This window comes from Natrix helvetica (assembly GCF_964273705.1).
Source record: "Natrix helvetica genome assembly, chromosome: 15".
Lineage (NCBI taxonomy): Eukaryota > Metazoa > Chordata > Lepidosauria > Squamata > Natricidae > Natrix > Natrix helvetica.
In genome coordinates, this window is record NC_138565.1 from 2,045,955 (window position 1) to 2,065,681 (window position 19,727).

General features: G+C 50.3%; 2 protein-coding genes across 4 annotated transcripts; both read left to right on the forward strand.

Moving 5' to 3' along the window:
• Window positions 1-490: 490 nt before the first annotated feature.
• UBAC1 (UBA domain containing 1) lies at window positions 491-9,895 on the forward strand. The gene is made up of 10 exons (XM_081967520.1): window positions 491-714; window positions 3,123-3,243; window positions 3,879-3,952; window positions 4,250-4,357; window positions 4,669-4,771; window positions 5,686-5,794; window positions 6,652-6,877; window positions 7,583-7,669; window positions 8,914-9,052; window positions 9,289-9,895. Exons 1-10 carry the CDS (start codon window positions 577-579, stop codon window positions 9,402-9,404), a joined length of 1,221 nt encoding a protein of 406 aa, XP_081823646.1. The 5' UTR covers window positions 491-576; the 3' UTR covers window positions 9,405-9,895.
• Window positions 9,896-12,587: 2,692 nt separating this feature from the next.
• Window positions 12,588-19,717, forward strand: SET (SET nuclear proto-oncogene). 3 transcript variants are annotated; one of them, XM_081967732.1, is made up of 8 exons: window positions 12,588-13,016; window positions 14,285-14,342; window positions 14,912-15,054; window positions 15,426-15,529; window positions 15,829-15,942; window positions 16,910-17,080; window positions 17,162-17,252; window positions 18,278-19,717. In XM_081967732.1, exons 1-8 carry the CDS (start codon window positions 12,944-12,946, stop codon window positions 18,283-18,285), a joined length of 762 nt encoding a protein of 253 aa, XP_081823858.1. In that variant the 5' UTR covers window positions 12,588-12,943; the 3' UTR covers window positions 18,286-19,717. The 3 variants fall into 3 exon arrangements, with proteins under 3 accessions (XP_081823858.1, XP_081823857.1, XP_081823856.1); XM_081967731.1 differs by having other exon boundaries at window positions 12,591-13,016; window positions 17,162-17,267; XM_081967730.1 differs by having other exon boundaries at window positions 12,593-13,016; window positions 17,162-17,308.
• Window positions 19,718-19,727: the final 10 nt, after the last annotated feature.

Below are 19,727 nucleotides of genomic sequence, written 5' to 3' on the forward strand. Positions count from 1 at the left end.
GGCTCTGGAGCAACCAGAGAGCAGGGGAGACGACCATCCAAATTTAGGGATCCAAATATACATTATATTAGCCAATTTCTTCTTCCTCTTCTTCCTCTTCTTCCTCTTCTTCCTCCTCCTCCTCCCTAGCGTAGTCCCGCAAGGGTGCAGGCAGTTGGAAGTCCGTAAGTCAGGGGTGTCCAAACTTGGCAACTTTAAGACTTGTGGACTTCAACTCCCAGAATTCCCCAGCGAGCTGGCTGGGGAATTCTGGGAGTTGAAGTCCACAAGTCTTAAAGTTGCCAAGTTTGGACACCCCTGCCATAAGTGTTAAAGTGGCCAAGGTTGGAGACTCCTGGCATAGACGCGCGCGTTACGAGGCTGCAATCCCCGCCGTGGGCGCTGGGGGCAGCCAGGGGGCGACCGTCTAGGAACGTCTCTCTCTCTCCTCCATGGTTTCTGGAGCCTGCAGAGCGGAAGGGGCGGGGAACCGCGGCCAGGACTGCAACTCCCGCGGCGCCGCCACTTCCGGCGCGTGGGGGGGCAGTCGGTGGGGCCGGGCCGGGCCGGGCCGCGGGCCCTGAGGCGGCGGCGGCGATGTTCGTGCAGGAGGAGAAGATCTTCGCGGCGAAGGTGCTGCGGCTGCGCATCTGCGCGCTGGACGGCGCCGAGTGGCTGGAGGAGGTGGGCGAGGACACGGCCATCGAGCGCCTCAAGGAGCGCTGCCTCAAGCACGTAAGACTACAGCGCCCCTCATCCGCAGCCCGCCCCGCCCGACTTTAGAAAGGGGCTGGCTACGGTGCCCATCGTTCTCAGCAAGGGCTGCTAAGTCGACCCCTCCCCTCCAATCTGGGGCTCCTGGGAAAGGTGGAGGACTACATAGCCCATCTCTCTTGGCTGGTCCTGGGCCCCCCGAGGCCCCTTGGAGAGGGCGACCCCGGAGCCCATCATCCCCAGCCAGTAGTGATGGACTCTCTTGTCCTTCATGCTGTGCCCCCCCCCCCCATTCAGATTGGATGGACTGCAGGGCCCATCCTCCTCCCCCACTGCTGCCTTCACGCACTTCGGGATGTCTGTCAAAGGGGTGGATTACATAGCCCATCATATTTGACCAGCCTGCGCCACCTCATGCCCTTTCCACAGTGCCCATCATCCTCAACCAGCACTTTGTGGAGCTCCTGACAGGGGTGTGCGTGGATTACACGACCCATCATAACGAGCCCCCTGATGCCCTTCCAATGGGGTTGACTGCATCCCCCATGGTTCCCAGCCAGCACAGCTCATCTGCAGATCTGCTGGCGCTCTGCATGTCAGGGCTTTCCGCTCCCATCATCCCCAGCCGGGCAGCAGGCAGTGCTTCCAATCTGCTCGAAGGCAATGCCCATAATCCCCTGCTTGCACCCTCACCTCTTCCAAATACAACACCCATCACTCTTTGCCTGTACAGCCAACCAGACCAGGCTTCAAATCCACGTGGAAGGCTAGACTACCATTCTCACCCCTTCTAAGCCACCTTTCCTGGTTTGAAAAGACCCAGGACCCTCACTGAGAACCATATACTTGAGCATTGGGGGTCTTTTGAAGCTTAAACGGGTCTTTAAAAAAAATAGGGCAGAGCTGGAAGGCTTTCAGTGGGAAACCCTTGATGTGGGAAGTGGGCTAATCTTGAAAGCAATTTATCTCCCCAGTTGCTTTTTGTACCCCAAAAGATGTTTGCAGTAACCAGGATTAAAGGCTGTACCAGAAAGTGCAGAAGCCACTTGGGGAGGGGGGGAGGGGGCTGGTGGGAATCTCTGGGTTGAATCCAGACACCTAAATTCAGGTCAATTTCCCCTCGTGAGAAAAACAAATAAAACTGCCTGATTTAACAGTCACACAAACGTGTCCTGAATCAACCCTGACTTTGCATTTCGAAGTTATTTTGAGAAATGAATAACATTTGAAGACCGAAATATCCCAGAACAGATGCTTTCCGTAAAGGAGAAAAAAAATATGTGCATTTTGTTTTTTTGCATACTTTGCATAATCCGTATGAAAAAATACAAATGTTTTAAGAACAAGCTCACCCTGTTGTAGAATTTTGCTAAAGGGATTTTGTTTTCTTTTAGCCAAATTTCCTTTTGTGGCTCAAAACGTAGAAACGTCACCCCTGAAATGGGCCAGTGGGAGCTTTCGTCAACTTTTGGGGGACACCAAGTGAATCTTGAGTTTCATTCTTGGTGATCTGGCCACTTTATTTTGAGAAAAGAGGCGAAGCCCTTTGCATTTCCATTTTAATTTTGTTTTGTTTTTTTGAACGGGCACAGATTTCCGAATGAATAATATTTTAGCGGACGACTCTTCCCCCCCTCTAGTTTTTAAAAAGCCAATCAGGATGTTGAAAGGAATCTTAAGTGAGACATGTAGGCAGAGGGGCAAGCCTTGTGCTCGGGATCAGTTGATAGCATCTCCTGTCGCCTGCAAAAGGTCATCGCGGGGGAATATAAAAATAAACCTCCCCTGACATTATCACAGGAGAAAGTCATGCAGAGTCCTTTACCAACCTCACATATGTGTAGAAATCCCCATTATTTCACCGATCAGTCTGCACAAGCAATCCTCAACTTACAACCACAATTGGCACCAGGATTTCCCTTGGCTAAATAAGCTGGTTCTTAAGTGCGTCAGATCCAATTTCGCAATGTTTTCGCCATGGCGGTTAAGCAAATCATCCAGTCGTTAAGTGCAAAAGAATGCAAAGAAGAACCTCTGACCACCTTAAGCCACATTCACTTAACAACCGTGGCAAGAAATGTCGTAAAAAGGGGCAAAACGTACTTAACAACTGTCTCACTTAGCCACAGAAATTTTGGGCTCAATTACAGTTGTAAGTCAAGGACTATGTGTATGCTGTAATTTTCGTTCTTCTCCTCTTGAACCCTCCTTTATCCTGTGTCACACAAGCGTTCATTGCACGTATCCGTCCCAGGGGTCGTAGTTTGAGGACCCTTCATTTACTGCAATATAAAAAATGCAAATAATTTTTCTGCAGACCACCAACATTTTCTCGCGGACCACCCACCATTTGGTGACGCCTGTTTTATAAAGCTTCCCTCTCTTTCCCTGTTCTTCCTTTCCCCTCCCACCCAACTCCCTCCCTGCAGTGCGTATCGGGCAGCCTGGAAGACCCAAAATGCGTGACGCACCACAAACTCATCCACGCTGGTTCGGAGAAGGTGCTGAACGACACCAAGACCATCTCGGAGGAAAACATTCAGGATCGAGGTGAGGGAATGGCTGGGGTGGAGCGGGGGGCATCACACGGGGTTCAGAAACACCCCCCCCCCCGGTGAAATGCAGAGAAGGGGAGGCAAGGTGGAACGGGATTTTGAGAGCTGTCTCAAATAGCAGGGAAGGTCAGTTTCAGCAAATTCTTTATAATCGGTACTGACAGCAGGGAATCCGAATAAGCAAGAGTTGAAAGGGCGCTTTGGAGATCATCCAGTCCAGCCTGCTTTCCACTGCAGGAATCCTCCACTAAGGGATTCCCATCAGATGGCCACCCAAGCCTCTGCTGGAACCCTTGTGGCAAAGAGACTCTGCCCACTAGGCCATCTCTTACCCTGAGAGGAGCGGTCCTTCTGCCTCAGTGACCCCAGATCCTTCCCTTGATATTTACTGGCTCCATCTTCCTTCTGTCCTTCCTCTTCTTTTTTCCCCTTCCTTCCTTCCTTATTTTTACTTTCATCCTTCCTCCCATCTCCTCCTCTCCTTTTTCCATCCTTGACTTTTTTCTCTCCCTCCCTCCCTTCCTCGATCCTTTTTTCCCTTCCTCCAAACTTCTTTCGTCCTATCAAAGCAGGCAATGAAGCCAGACACGACATCCTGTTCCATTGATCTTCTTCTTCTTGTCTCCTCAGATGTTTTGGTCCTAGTGAAGAAAAGAGCTCCCCCAGCACCTCCCAAAATGGCCGAGGTCTCTTCCGAAGAGAAGGTGAGTCCCAAGGGGAGGGATATGGAAGGACCTCCAGCCTTCAAAGCTGCCCTTTAGCATCTGCTCCCTCCTTTCGTCCTTGGCTCACATCATCAGCCTGGACTCTTTTACCACGTGAGGCCAAAGTGGACTTTTGCCACGAAAGCCGGCTGGGTGACTTTGGGGCCATCGCCAGTGGGGGCGGGAGTTCTAGTCCCACCTTAGCTGTGAAAGCCGGCTGGTTGACCGGACCGCTGCCAACAACTACACGGTGTGTTTGGCCAACGACGCCTGAACGCAGATTCCTTTCCCGTTTAGCGGAAGCAGGAACATAAGGCGCCCGACAAGGAGGCCATCCTGAAAGCCACCACCAACCTCCCCTCCCACAGCGTGGATCGGAGCGTGGCCCACCACAACATGAGAGACGTGAGTCCTTGGCTCCTCCTGGGGGTGGGGGCTTGCCCCTTGGCCCACTTCTCTCCAGGACCAACACCCAGGCAGCCCATAATAGTCTCCCTCCCCCCTCCCAGGAGGAGGCAGTCTTTTTTGAGATTCTGAAAGGCCCTGGCAAATTTTTTTTTTTTTAAAAGGAGGGGGGGCGGGTACTGTACATTCAAATGATCCGCTAAATTGAAACGAATTCTCCTGCCCAAAGTCAGCACCAAAGGCCAAGCATAGGAAAGGAGCGTTTGAGGGGGACGTTTTATTCAGAGATGTACATTTTCTTCCTCCTATAGTTCCAGACGGAGCTTCGGAAAATCTTGGTCTCGCTCATCGAAGTGGCCCAGAAGCTCTTGGCGCTGAATCCCGACGCTGTCGAACTCTTCAAGAAGGCAAATGGTACGGGGAAAAACATTTATTTCTATCCCACCTTGACTATTTAACAACTTTTGCAATACACCTTCCTCCTCCTACCCCCCCCCCCCCCGACAACAACCCTGTGAGGTGGGGCTGGGCTGAGAGAGAGACAGAGAGACTGTGGGCCAAAGTCACTCAGCCGGCTTCTGTCCCTAAGGCTTGACTGCAACGCGCTTCCTCCCGACGGCTGGGCCCCAAGTCAGAAGAAAAGTCAACTTTACTTGCCATAGTTGGCTGCTAAGTGAATCACTGCAATTGTTCAGGTAGTAACACAGTTGTAAAGTGAATCTGGCTTGTCAGAAACTCACAAAAGGGGATCACGTCTCTCTCACACACACACACCTGGGACACTGCAACCGTCATAAGTACATGTCAGTGGCCTAGCTTCTCAATTTTGATCATGTGACCCTGGGGATGTAAGTGAAAAATGGTCTCAAGTCCCTTTGTTTCAGTGCTGTTTTAACTTTGGAAGGTCCCGGGATTAGCTGTTACAAGTCAAGGCCTGCCTGTAACTTTGAGTGGTCATTAAATGAGCGGTTTTAAGCCGAGGACCACCTAAAAGGTGGTCGAGGAAGTGGTCATAAGTCAAGGACTACAAATGGAATGGAATAGAATAGGATTAGAATTAGGAATAGGAAGGGAATAGAATAGAACAGAGAATAGAATAGAATTCTTTGTTGGCCAAGTGTGATTGGACACACAAGGAATTTGTCTTTGGTGCAGATGCTCTCAGTGGACATCAAAAGACAGGATACATTGGTCAAGAGTCATAAGGAACAACACTTAATGATAGTCACAGGGTACAAATAAGCAATCAGGAAACAATTCTAATTATAAAACAATTATAGATAATAACCTCGAGATTCCTTCCTTACCTTTTCTTTTTCCTTCTCCAGCCATGTTGGATGAGGATGACGACGACCGAGTGGACGAAATTGCTCTCCGCCAGCTGACCGAAATGGGCTTCCCGGAGAGCAGAGCCATCAAAGCCCTTCGTCTCAGCCAGTAGGTGGCTCTCTATGTGTGTGTCCATTCCCCCATGTGTCCCCCCCCCCTTTGTTTTCTGCAAACAACACACACACACACCGCATTTCAAATGGTTGGGGGTCTCCCCTCCTTTCCACAGGACCAGAGCTACTTTGAGCCTCCTTTGGGGGTTTTTCCAGGAGGGGGGAGCTGCTTGACCAAGTCAGGAACTGGACTAAGATGATTCACTTTCCACAATTGCAGTGAAAATGTTGTGGGGGGAAAACCGGTCTCCTGCTGAGCAGGAGGTTGGTCTAGAAGACCTCCAAGGTCCCTTCTGAATAGAAGAGGAATAGAATAGGAATAGAAATAAGAATAGAATTCTTTATCGGCCAAGTGTGACTGGATGCACAAGGAATTAGCCTTTGGTGCATATTATTACTCATTATGTTCCTATTATACGCTGATCAGGATGCTTAGACTCAGTGGTTAAGATGCTGAGTTTGTCGATCAGAAAGGTTGGCAGTTCGGCGGTTCAAATCCCTAGCGCTACGTAACAGAGGGAGCTCCCGTGACTTGTCCCAGCTTCTGCCAACCTAGCAGTTCGAAAGCACGTAAAAAAATGCAAGTAGAAAAATAGGAGCCACCTTTGGTGAGAAGGGAACAGCGCTCCATGCACCTTCGGCGTTGAGTCATGCCGGCCACATGACCACGGAGACATGACCACTGACAGCGCTGGCTCTTCGGGTTTGAAAGGGAGATGAGCAGCACCCCCTAGAGTCAGGAACGACTGGCACATCTGTGCAAGGGGAACCTTTACCTTTACCTTATATTCCTATTATATATTATCTATGATTCTATGTTTCACGTGTTGACCTGTGTCCTTCGTTCTGCAGCATGTCCGTGACTCAGGCCATGGAGTGGCTCATTGAGCACGCCGACGACCCCACGGTTGACGCCCCCATGCCAGGCCACGTCCCCGTGGAAAGCGCAGCCAAAGAAACGGGGTCTGCCGTCCCCCAGGCGGTCAACGGGGCCACCTCAGCGGAGGAGCCCAAGGACGAGCTGACGGAAATATTCAAGAAGATACGAAGGAAACGAGAGTTTCGTCCGGATCCGCGGGTACTCTCCCTGCTCCGGGTTTTTCCACTTGCCAGCCCTGTCCCCCCACCCTCCCCTCCGCCCCCGGTCTCCCTAAAGTATAATGGACTCCCAGGACTGCTCTAGGATAGCCAGTCTTCTGTCTCGGTAGTCCTCGACTTACAACTGGTCACTTAGCAACCGTTCAAAGGTTGTAACAGAATCCTGCCCCCCAAAAGTTTTATCCAGTTTCAAAGTTCTGACACACCCACACAAACCTCTGCAGTCACATGGGCACAGTTCGAGCATTTGACAACTGACCCACAATTTATGGCTGTTTGCACTCTGCAAACCTCCCCAAAACGGCCTTTTTTTTTTTCCAAAAAAAAAAAAGGGAACAAATATCCCTTAGGAGGCTTGTAGAGTGTTCCTGGGGGGTGGGCAAAAACGAGCAAAAAACGCCCCGCTTTTTGCTCATTTGTGCCCTCCCCGGCCCCCAGGAGCTCTCTGAAAGCCTCCTACAATCTATGCACGGCCATTTTGGCGAAGGGGCCGGGGTTTCAGGAGGCAAAAAAATGCTTTATTCTGTGTATAAGACACACCCAGATTTTCAGCCTCTTTTCTGAGGGAAGAAGTGCGTCTTATACTCCAAAAAACACGGTACCTACTGGCCTTGGGAGTCCTGGGGAAGTGGCACAGGATGCGGTTTGGCCCTCCATGTAAGCGATTCCGTGGTTCTCTTTTCAGGCGGTGGCGGCCTTAATGGAGATGGGCTTTGACGAGAAAGAAGTGGTGGACGCCCTCAGGGTCAACAACAACCAGCAAAACGCCGCCGTGAGTCTCTCCCGACTTAAGCAGGGCTGACCTGCTTCTCCCAGGCAGCTTACCCAGGGGCCCGAAGTCCAGCTTCTCCCAATGAGGGGCGGCCACAGAGAAAAAGGGGTCAACCTATTCTCCAAAGCACCTGAAGGGCAGGACTAGAAGCAGCTGGTGGAAACTTGTTAAAGAGAGAAGCAACCTAGAACTCGGGAGGAATTTCCTGGCAGGGAGAACAATGAACCAGTGGAACGCCTTGCCTCCAGAAGTTGGGGTGCTCCAACACCGGTGGCTTTCAAGAGTCTCTGTAAGGTCTCCTGCCTTGAGCTGGGGGTTGGACTAGAAGACCTCCCAGGCCCCTTCCCCTCCTATGATTCTGTGTTCTGAATTGCTTCGATGGGTTCCTTCAAAATCCCTGCTGATTGCATGTTCACGGAGAGGATGGTGATGGTAACAATCCACCCAATTCTGGATGGTTAAAATAAAAGTAAAACCTTTTTCCAAGGGGGTTGTGTTCTCGGAAGAGTTTGCCCTGGGCTGTTTACATTTTCCCCAATCTAGCCAGAGGTTTCCTGCTAGGTTCCCATCCACGCAGTCACCAAGCTTCCAAACTCAAGACAAGGTCAGTGGCAAAGCAGAATTGAATACTTCGTTTGGCCATGTGAGGCTAGAGTCACACAAGGGAAATTTGGCTCCGGTGCAGAAGTTCTCAGCACACATGCAAAGCAACAGAATAATGATAATAAGCATAAAAACAACACCAATAAGTGGGGAGAGTAAGAAAGATAATAAGGATAAACAATAATATTCAACCATGCTCTCTGAGTAAATATACACATAGACCTTAGATGGCTCTGAGAGAATTAGCTGTTCAGCAGAGCGATGGCAGGAGGGAAAAAAACTCCCTGGATTTTAGCCTGCAATGCCCTATAGTGGAGTCCCAGGGGGAGGAGTCGAAACTGTTTTATGTCCAGGATGTGTGTGTGTGTGTGTGGGGGGGTGGTCTATAGATATATGCCTCATTCTGACCCATGCACTATACAGGTGTGTGGAATGGAAGGCAGGCTGTCTGGTTGCAGTTCTTTTCTGGGAAGTCTCAACTTTCCATTAAAGTGTTTTACCTGCCCTGTTTGGTAGCTAGACCAGACCAGGCAGCTATCGAAGTATAAAGGACAGAATCCGTTGAGTTGCACACACTTCCTCTCCTCCTTGGAGGGATGCAAAGGGCTCATTCTTTCTCTTTCTTTCTTTCCTCCGCTCAGTGTGAGTGGCTGCTGGGCGACCGGAAGCCGACCCCGGAAGATTTAGACAAGGGGATTGACCCTGCCAGTCCTCTTTTCCAAGCCATCTTAGAAAACCCCGTGGTGCAGCTGGGGCTGACAAACCCAAAAACCCTACTTGGTAAGTCCCATGGCTTCCCGGGAGTTTCAGTCCAGACGTCGGAGACAAGGAAGGCGGGCTGAGTTGTGGTCGTAAGATTGGGGGGGGGGGGGAAACTAACCTCTACCGACTACAATACGGTATTGCCAAAACGGTGCTCCTAATCAATGCCTAGTTTTCCTTTGAAACTTGGCTCGAGGCTCATGACTCAATTAGGGCATCTTTCGGAAACCTGACACTCTTCTTTTCTCCATCAGCTTTCGAAGACATGCTGGAGAACCCCTTGAACAGCACGCAGTGGATGAACGACCCCGAAACTGGGCCGGTCATGTTACAGATCTCCCGAATCTTCCAGACCTTGAATCGCACCTAGAGGGTCTCCGGCTATCTCCGCTCTGCCGTGTTGGATTTTCCGCTTTGCTCCGATCCCAGAAGGAAGCCGAGGCGCCGATAGGAGGCCGAGCCTTTTGGTGAAGGCGCCCGACGCGTGTTTTCTTTTGCCTTTTGAGTCTTTGGGTTGACGTGTTAACAGACTTTCGGTTTGGTTGCACTTCCAGCTTCTGCCCCGTGCCGTTTCTCTGCTTTTAGGTGTAGTAGGAGACAGTGGGATGAGACGCCGTTTCCTTCCAAGTGTTTCTATTAAAAAAAGAGAGAGAGAGAATCAGAAAGCAATCCATCCTTGTAACCAGAAAAGGTGTTTGCAATTAGGAATCCAACGATGGGGAAAATAAGACGGCCTCATCCGTCGGTGCAGAGCTACAGGAACGGCACGGGGTTCTTTTGCACGCAGGCCCTTTCCCGGGACGTTTGGTTTCTCCTCTTAAGTTATTTCTGTTGTAAAATACAGGAGGATTTTTAAACTGACGGTCTTGAGGGTTTTTGCTTTACAAGATCCAGCCGGGTTCCCCACCTCAACCAGCCCAGCCTTAGGGAAGGTCACAATCTTTCTTTTCTGAAGGCGTTTTTAACAAGGTACACCCCTGAAACACAGTTTGTGTATGTGCCAGAACATCACTCAACTTCACCAGTGAGACCAATGGAAGTTTTGTCGATGGACAAAGTGCATCGTTTAAGCAACTGGCATGTATTTATGACGGTTGCAGCGTCCTGGGGGAGAGGGGGTGTGTGTCACGCGATCCCCTTTTGCCACATTCTGACAAGCAGAGTCAATGGGGAAGGCAGTTTCATTTAATGAATGTGAGACTAACTTAACAACTGCAGTTATTAACAGCTGTGGCCAAAAAAAAAAAAAAAAGATCGTAAAATGAGGCAAAACTCATTTTAACAACTATCTGGCTTAAGAGATGAAACAGTGGAAGGGAAGTTGCCTCCAAGACGCTGTGGGGGCTCCCATCACTGGAGCCTTTTAAAAAGAGACTGGGCAGCCATTTGTCTAAAATGGTACAGGGTCTCCTACTTGTGCAGGGGAGATTGAAGGGGAACAGGCCTCCCCAACCTTTCGGACCTCGGGGACCACTACATTCATAATTTTAAATCCCGTGGACCACTAATATGACCTGCCTAATGACCGGCTAGGTGAGTGTGGCAAGGTGGTCATGTGACTGGGTGGGCATGGCCAGCTTGATGTCACTCACATTGAGGGGCACCTCGCCAACCTCTACTTGCCCCTCCCCTCCCTGCCTGCCTGCCTGCCTGGGCTCTTTAGGGCCCCAGAAGGAAGCAGCTGCTGGAGCTAAGCAGCCTCCAGGAGAAAGAGTTGGCAAAACAGCTCAGTTCAATTTGGATCTGACCGAGGAGGAGACTCAGCAGAAGCATCTCACTGAGGACTAGGAGCATAGGCTTTCCAAGCAGGGGGAAGCTGCAGGAGTGCAAGGCCAGGTGCCAGTGCCTAGAGGCTCAGAGGGCTGAGATGGTCAGCCAGTTCCAGGCCATGATGCAGTCCCACTGGAACGAGGCCCTCCGGCTCTTCGTCCCCAGCGGCTCTTCCCTCCAGCCTTCGCCCAAAGCCCCCCACCAGGAGGCTGAAACAGACCCCAAGTCGGAATTTCTGCCCCCCTCCGACCCCCACAAAAAGACCCCAAAGGGGGAGACTCTCTGCAGCCACACAAGCATTCATTGCACGTACCCATCCCAGGGGTTGTAGTTAGAGGACGCCCGAGTTAAATTTTTCACGGACCCCCAGTTGGTGACTCCTGGACTAGAAGCCCTCCAAGTTCCCTTACAGCCCTGTTCTTCTGCCTCTCCGGAATTAAAAGACATGGGGAAAATAGCCAAGGGAGGGATTTGGCAGCAGCCAGCTGGAAAACCTTGCACGCAAGGCATTTAAGCCACCAATTAGCTCCGCTGCCTCTCCGCCCAGCCTTGCGCTGCCGCTTCCCACGGGTGGGTCGTGCATTCCCCGAGCGCCAGACTGAGTCACCCGGGGTCCAATTAGCCCTGGTTCAGGGAATGGCACAAACACGTTTGGTGAGGCTGCACCAAGAGAGCAGCTGCCATTGCTAGTGGGCAGCCACTGGCATCAATTTTGGGGGAGGAAGAGGATGGGGTGCTGTGTGTCTGGAATCCGCCCCAAATAAATGCCGTCCTCCCCCCAAGGTTTGATTCTGCTTTGCCTTTAGTGGGGCAAGAAGGGCTTAATGATCGCAAAGCTGGAACAATTTGCATTTCCTGCAGCCATTTGCTTGCAGGCAACTGGGGAAAGGGGGGGGCTGCTGTGGGCATTCCTTGTCTTCCGCTGCAAGGACATGCCTGAGCGGGGGAGGAGGGCCTTGCTCTTCAATTCTCCACCCGTTTGGGAGGCTGGGGGGGCTTTGTGCACCAGCCTGTGTCGTTTGCATAACATGCAACATGCCCAAAGCAGCCTGAAGAGCCTCTCCCCCCCCCCCCGACCAGCGCACAATAGGGCAGGAAACTCCCGCGCGCAGTAGCCTTTCTCCGCAAATGCACGCGTTCCCCACCCGCGCATGCGCGCTCGCCGCACTACTTTTGCTCGCCCCCGCGGGGCATGACGACCAGATAGAGCCAGATCGCTCCGCCCACTCGCAGCCTATTGTAAATCCCCCCAACTCGGCTACCAATCCGCAGCGGAGAGGGGCGGGCTTTCGTCCCTTGGCCCCGCCCATTCGTTCAAAACATCGCCCGCTGGAAAAAAGAAAAAAAGGGAAGCGTGTTTCAAGAAGGGAGGGGGGGAGGAGAATCCGCGCGGCCGCGCCTGCGCAGAACGCTCCTATTCTCGAGGAGGGCTGCTTGACCTCTCTTTATTCCATTACTCCTGTAAGGAGGGGGAGAAAGGCGCCTGTGCGCTTGCGCAGAAGGCAAACAGGCGGAGGGCGGGAAGGACGGAGCCGGGCTGACGTCTTTCTCTTTCTCTCCCTCTCTCTTTTCCTCTCCCTTTTCTCTCTCTCTCTCTCTCTCTCTCTCTCTCTCTTGGCTGCGCATGCGGTTTAGCTCGGCCTCATCCACTCTCCTGCTGCCACCCGATTGGGGAGAGGACTCAGGCAGGGCGCGCGCGCGCGCTCCCCCGCCGAGCAGAGGGAGGCCCGCCGCGCCTGCGCAGCGTCCGAGAGGGGCCGCGCCTGCGCCTGCGCACCTCAGGGGAGGAAGGGGGAGGGCGGGAGAACCCGCCGAGCCGAGCCCCGCTGCGCGCAGTCGCCGTGCGCGTCTTCAGTCGGCTGGCGGCCGCGGAAGGGCGAGGAGAGAAAGCGCCTCTCTGCGCCTGCGCAGCGCTCGCCCCTCGCCTGGAGCAGCCTGAGGAGGAGGCGGCGGCGGTCATCGTGTGAGGGGACCCGCGCTCGGCCACCCAGCGCCGCCTCGGACGGTCGACGCGCGGCCTTGCGGGCGGAGCGCCGTCGGAGCGGGCGTGAGAAGCGGGCGTGAGGGAGGCAGAGCGAGCGAGCGCGGCGGCCGGGCCAGGCCGGTGTGAGGCGAGGCGAGGCTCCCTCCTCCCTCAACATGTCGGCGCCGGCGGCCAAAGTCACCAAGAAGGAGCTCAACTCCAACCACGACGGGGCCGACGAGATCTCCGGTAGGCGCCGAGGGGAAGGCGGGCGGGCGGGCGGGTCTCCTTCCTCCCCTCAGCTCCGCTCCTTCCCTCGCCGCTCGGCCGCCATCTTCCCCGCAGGCGCGAACGGCGGAGGCGGGCAGGCGAGGGCGCCGGATGTGCGGCCTGGCGCTCTGATGGCCGCCGTGTGGCCGCCTCGCTCGCTCCCCGCCTCGGAGGAGAAGGAGGCCATCTTCGGCGGGGCCCCTTTTGTCTGCCGCTCGAGCCAGGCCCAGCCGGCCCGATGGCGCCGATCCCTCCCCCTCCCTCCCCCCCCGCCGATTAGGCCGCCATGATGGCTGCGCTCGCCGCATGGCCGGGGCCCCCGCGTTCCCCCTCCCCTCCCTCTGGGGGGGGCGCCACGTGCGCTCCTCGCCCCCTCCCCCCCACACGCCTTCACGGAGGGAGGGGCGCCTGCAGCCCCCCCCCCACGAGCACAACTCCCCCCCTCGCCTGCCAGGGGCGCACGTGCCGGGGGAACTTGGCGCCCGGCAGGTGGCTTTGGCCGAGGAGGGTTTTCTTTTTTAACCTCGGAGATGGGGGGGGCGCCTTCTGGCTGCAGGGGCTGCAACGCAATTGCTGGGGATTCCCCCGAGGGAGGGGGAGGGAGGGAGGGAAACTCCGTGGGGGAAGGGTTTCTTTTTTCCCGCCTTTCGATGCGGCTGGGAAGTTTCGTTTTTGGGGGGCGGGGGGCTACTCCTGGGGGGGGCAGGGTTGGACCGGAAGCAGAAGGACTGGCCGGCTCTTCTTTAGGTTCAAGGCGCCGCCAGATGTTTTAGACTCCGCATTCGGGCCTTTTTTTCTTTTTAAACTGCCAGATTTCATTCAATCCCGCCTTTTTTTAAAGCCCCCCCCTAGCCTTGTTTTTCTCTCCCCGCCTGTTAGGTGGGATGGGGCCGGGAGAAAATGGGACTGGCTCCCGAAGTCACCTGGCCATGATGCTAGTCCAAGGGGAAGGACTGGACCAAATGCAAGCGACCCCACCTCCCTTCATAAGCATGTCTGAATTGGGGGTTTCTCTTCCTGCAGGGAGAGCTTTTGGGGTTGCTGCCGAAAGAGAAAGGCCAAAATCTTAAGGGAGCCGGATTGCAACTGTACTGGACGCCTAGGGAAAGATTGCGGCAGGGGGGGGAGTGGCTTAGGGAAAGATGGGGGGGTGTCTTGAAGCCATGTGTGAAGTATGAAAACATTGCCTTTTCCCCAGTTGGATCCTTTTTGGAGGGGCATCAATAAACTTTTTATTTTCCCGCCAGACAAAGAGCAGCAGGAAGCAATTGAACATATTGATGAAGTACAAAATGAAATAGACAGGTAAACCGTGTGTTTAATTTGCTTTTTAAAAGTGTTTTGTAGTTAGTTTGCTATCCTGTAAAAGGACTGTATTGCAAATAGATTTTCCTGATTTAATAACTTAGATTGATAGGTGTAGTCTAAGGAGATGGTTTTCAATATATAGAATTTGAATGTTTAAAACTTGAACTTCTGCTTGGAATTAGTTGAAAAAAACAAATTTTAAGTTTTTTTCTTTCCCCCCCTTATTTTTTTTTACAATGTAACAATTGGCTGTTTCAGTTTTTTTTCCCCACCCACTGTTTTGAGGTTTTGACATGAATCGTAACATTTCTGCAAAACAAGAGCGTTCATGCAGAACAATTAAAACGGTTTAATGCTCAATTCATTTCTTTTGTACACTGGAACTTCTCAGTTGAGATTTTCTACCTAAAGCCAAAACAAAATATTTCTTTGATAAATGTCACATTTTATGATGGAAGCGTGGATTTGGCAAAGTGAAAGCTTCCATGTTGGGTTAAAATCTGCTTAATAATCTAGCTTTCAGTATCACATAAAGGTTTTTACACATGTTTAAATCTTGTGTTCAGACTGAACGAACAAGCCAGTGAGGAAATTTTAAAAGTAGAACAGAAATACAACAAACTCCGCCAGCCATTTTTCCAGAAGAGGTCAGAATTGATCGCCAAAATCCCCAACTTTTGGGTAACAACATTTGTCAACCACCCACAAGGTAAGCAAAGTTGTTTATTTTTGTGGAAACTTTCAAAACAATTTCTTTAAGTGACTTGTAATCTTTCATCACATGCAAGTGCAAGTCTTGAAATGCAAAGGTCCTTAGTTAGCTAGTTCTATTTTCAGTTAGATTTTAGATTTTATTTTAATCCCAGCTTTATTGTTTCTATAAATAACTCAAAGCCGTGAAGATACCCAATATTATTCCTCCTCCTAATTGCCTTGATTTCTGTTAAACTTAGCATTTTAGAACACTAAAGCAGGAATTTAGTAGGGAAGCAGACATTTGAGGGAGAAACCGATCTGGTTAATGAGATGGTGGCTTCATCTGAAATTATTTGTAACACAAATTCCATCTCTCTGCCTTAGTATCTGCACTGCTGGGAGAGGAAGATGAAGAAGCCTTGCATTATTTGATCAGAGTGGAGGTGACGGAGTTTGAGGACATCAAATCAGGTTACAGAATAGATTTTGTAAGTACAGGTGTAGGACACACCATTTTTAAACTTTTTAAAAAATAAAATGCTGTTTGGAATACATTTCCTCCGCAGCATGTCTCAAAATATCCTTTCAGAGGAAAGATTGATGCTTTCCATCCCTTTTGAGGTGCTTGTTGGTCGTGGGGGGGGGGAGGTTGCAACAATCTGCACTTAGGCTGTGCAGGGTGGGAAAATGTGCAATCGTTGTACAGATGGTAAGCAATTCAGAAGTTATACTATATGGAGTATGTAAATTTCAGACTTTCCATTTTTGTCTGTTCCTTTGAATGCAGTATTTTGATGAGAATCCCTATTTTGAAAACAAGATGCTCTCCAAAGAGTTTCATCTGAACGAAAGTGGAGACCCCTCATCCAAGTCCAGCGAAATCAAATGGAAATCTGGGAAGGTATTTAACTTCATGAACTATAAAATTGCCATACATAACAATAAAAAGAAAAGAACAGGAGTCTGGCAGCAAAAGCTCACACTGACGGCTTTTATTAAAACGTGTAGAGTTGGAAAAAGTGTTGCCAGATTATCTATTTCACATCTGCTTATGTAATTGTGTTGCTCTGGTTAGAATGTTGATTCTAACCATGTTAATGTAGCATTTCCTCCAGCTAGAATTTGGGGCAGACAAACTACTACATGAAATAAAATATTTGAGGGATTGTTCCTTAAAATCCTTTCAGCATGTCAGGTTGAATCCCGCCCTATAACGTGAAATGGAGGGTCTTAATTGGAAGCCATGATCAGCCTGCCAAGGGCCATGGAAATGATGGGGGTGAAAAACCTGTCCCATTGAACTCAATGGGTTTACTCTGAGATTGTTAACTGCCTGCCTTCCTTTGGGGCCGCTCGGTATTCGTGATTTTTCCCAACAACCTTGTGTGGCAGAACTAGACTGTAGTCAAATGCCACGGCCTAGGTGCATAGTTTTGAACCATGATAAAGTTCTGAAGGAAATCCCCTTAAGGGCAGTAAAATTGCATTTTTCCAGCAATGGCGGGTGGGATACTACAACAGACTGCTCCTGGAGTCAGGATCCCATCCTTATTTCCCCTCAGGATGAGAAAAATAGCTTGCAGGTCATGTCTGCCTGTGATTCTCTTCAGCTATTCCCAGTACGAAGCTCTGTTTCCCTTCGCCGTTATTGGCTGTTGTGCCATGATAGACGGTCAAAGGCAGAGAGGCAGATGAACTCAGCTGCCAGGTTTTAGCAGAAACATCAGGTGGATCTGCTACATGGGTGGGGGGGGGGGGAGTTGCTAACTCTCTAATAAACAAGCCAAGTTGCAAATTGGCACCCAAGCAGTTGTGGGGAGAAAAGAAGTGGACGGGAGGACTGATCTTTCTGCTCTCTTCTGGACAAGGACCTGACAAAGCGCTCGGGGCAGACGCAGAACAAGGCCAGCAGAAAGAGGCAGCATGAAGAGCCAGAGAGCTTCTTCACCTGGTTTACTGACCACTCCGATGCGGGGGCCGATGAACTAGGGGAGGTCATCAAGGACGACATCTGGCCCAACCCTCTGCAGTACTACCTGGTGAGCGTCTGCCGGGGAGGCCTTCCGTTGGCTGGTCAAAGCAGGCTCCCTTTGCCCTAACTCCTCTTTGTGCCCAACCAGGTGCCCGATATGGACGATGAAGAAGGTGAGGGAGAAGAGGATGATGACGATGACGAAGAGGAGGAAGGCTTGGAGGACATCGATGAGGAAGGTGATGAAGATGAGGGTGAGGAAGATGAAGATGATGATGAGGGAGAAGAAGGAGAGGTTAGAGCTCTAAGATTTCCCTCTTGGGATGGCAGTTAGTGACCTTATGTTGCCCTGAACTTGTAAGCCCAGAACAGAACTAGCCTTTTAAAGATTCCCCAGACTGAATACTTCGCCATAAACCGCTGGCTTTGGTTGATTCAGAGTTCGAATTCAGCCTCTGCTAAAGTTGTAGTTACAAGTTGCATAACTTGTGCTCGGCAAGCAGGAGGAATTAATTTTGGCTGATAAATCCCATGTAATTCAAAAGTATATACACAGGATTGGATTAGCACTAATTAGCTTATTTATGGCACATGAGTGGATTTGGAAGGAAATGTTTCTTTTATCACCATGAACTGATGTACCGCTGCCACCGTAGGGGAGAAATGCCACTGGGCAAGTTGCATAAGCGCCAGTTAATGGTTTTTCTCCTCTAGGTGGTGTAACCTGCTACTTTACTTAGGTCATATTATGCTCCAGAGCCTGGCTGGAGAATTCTGGGAGTTGAAGTCCGCACATCTTTAAAGTTGCTGAGGTCAGGAAACGCTGCTCCAAAGGACCTCATGGCCCCAAGGCACTGAAATGAGAATCTCGCTCCCGTAGCTTGCACAGCCGAAGCCCACTTCACCCTGCTTACTCGTTTTGATCTTGAAAGTTGCCCCCAATTCAGTCACAATAGATTTTATTTTGTTTTTTTTCCTTTTAGTGGGGGGTGGTCAAGTTCATCTTTTAGCGTGATATATTTGCTGGCAGTGCTGTACCAATGTAACCTAAAAGGACTTCAAAATAGAACCGGAGAGCCATTCATAAACGGATCCCCTGCTAAGCATCCCCCAGTAATAAGAGCCTTAGATCAAGTTTCTTCAAACGGCCCCCTTCTTCCTGCTTGTTTCCCTGGTTCGAACGTAAAGTGAAGGAAAGAGAGAGACAGGTGGTTTACTTCACCCAAACATTTATTTGAAAATGTTGTTTTTTCTCTCTCCACAGGAGGATGAAGGAGAAGATGACTGAACACTGACAGATTCCAACCACAGTCCATCCTTCCTTTTCCCTCCACCAGTCCCTGGGAGCAAATTGCTGTCTTATTCCTCCCCACCCTTCCCCTCCCTCCCTCCCTGCCCTCTTGTGCTCAGTCGCATTGTTCTCCCGAGGTCTTTTCTTTCTTCTCCTCTTCACCATGGTTCACAAAATAATTTTTTGGAGAAAAATATCTTGAGCAGAATACAGTGGAAGATGAATCTCGACCCATTTCAATTTTTTTAATCCCTGTTTTTTGAAACGAAAAAAGAAAAAAGAAAAAAAAACTGTCAGTGGCATCAGCGCACTGTGTTCTGTGGGGAAGACCGAGAACCGTCTGCTCCAGCTGGAGGCTGCAGAGTGCTAGGCCCCCTGTGTGGTAGTGCATAGAATCTAGCTTTTCCCTTCTCTCTCTCTCTCTCTCTCTCTCTCTCTCTCTCTCTCTCTTTCTCTCTCTCTCTCTCTGTATATTGGGTTCAGAGATTACACTGTGTCTCTATGTGAATATGGACAGTTAGCATTTACCAACATGTATCTGTCTATTTCTCTTGTTTAAAAAATATATGAAAAAGCTAAAAAAAAGGGGGGGTTATAGACAGGGTAAGCAAGGGGTGGGTTTCAGATGTTGGGGTGGGTTAAATGGGCATTTTGACAAAACATGGCTGCTTCTCCTTTTGGCATGTTTAATCGTGATGTTTTAACAAACATCTTTGCAGTTTAAGATGACACTTTAAAAAAAATTATAAATTCTCTCCTAATGATTACAGTTCAGCCCTTCCACTTGACGGAGAATCAGCCGACCCCCCTGTAGGATCTTATTTGGAATTTACATTCTCTACTGTAATTTTGTTCCTTGCTTTGGTTTTTTTTTTCCAACTTTTTTTTTGTTTCACTGGAAAAAGAAAGATGCTCAGTTTTAAACATTAAAAAGTGTACAAGTTGCTTTGTTACAATAAAACTTAATGTGTACACAAGGGGGCTGATAGTCTTCACTAAACAAAGCCTGCTTTGGACCCATCCTGATAGGAATTTGGTGTTTCAGCATGCCACTAGAGCAAAATACATCCCATGGGACACTTAAGGCCAAAATGTTGGTTGTGCAAGCTGCCCCTTCCCCTCTCTGGTATCAATCTGTCCAGGGCTGATGGGCTCTGGGTTCAGGCTAAACCATCAATCCTGTGAATTGTGATTGGCTGTTTTCTCTGGGGTGGAAAAGACCTGGCAGCCCCTATATAAATTGACAACCAAATTAAATGGAGCTGAACCGGCTGGTTTTCCAAACATGAATTCTGGGGAGATGAAGATTCTTTTGAGGTATCCTAGAGTGATGCTTTTAAATTTTAATTCAATGTAGGAAGAATTATGTAACTTCATCTGTTGATATCAATAAAGATCACCACTGGATTGGTCTTTTTCAGAG

Excerpts from the sequence above, each read along its gene's own strand:
- UBAC1 (XM_081967520.1), top strand. The coding sequence starts at position 577 with ATGTTCGTGCAGGAGGAGAAGATCTTCGCGGCGAAGGTGCTGCGGCTG. Across the intron at positions 4,772-5,685 it reads ACTCTTCAAGAAGGCAAATG|CCATGTTGGATGAGGATGAC; the intron begins GTACGGGGAAAA and ends TTCCTTCTCCAG. Across the intron at positions 9,053-9,288 it reads AAACCCAAAAACCCTACTTG|CTTTCGAAGACATGCTGGAG; the intron begins GTAAGTCCCATG and ends TTTCTCCATCAG.
- SET (XM_081967730.1), top strand. The coding sequence starts at position 12,944 with ATGTCGGCGCCGGCGGCCAAAGTCACCAAGAAGGAGCTCAACTCCAAC. Across the intron at positions 15,055-15,425 it reads ATTTGTCAACCACCCACAAG|TATCTGCACTGCTGGGAGAG; the intron begins GTAAGCAAAGTT and ends TCTCTGCCTTAG. Across the intron at positions 17,081-17,161 it reads ACCCTCTGCAGTACTACCTG|GTGCCCGATATGGACGATGA; the intron begins GTGAGCGTCTGC and ends GTGCCCAACCAG.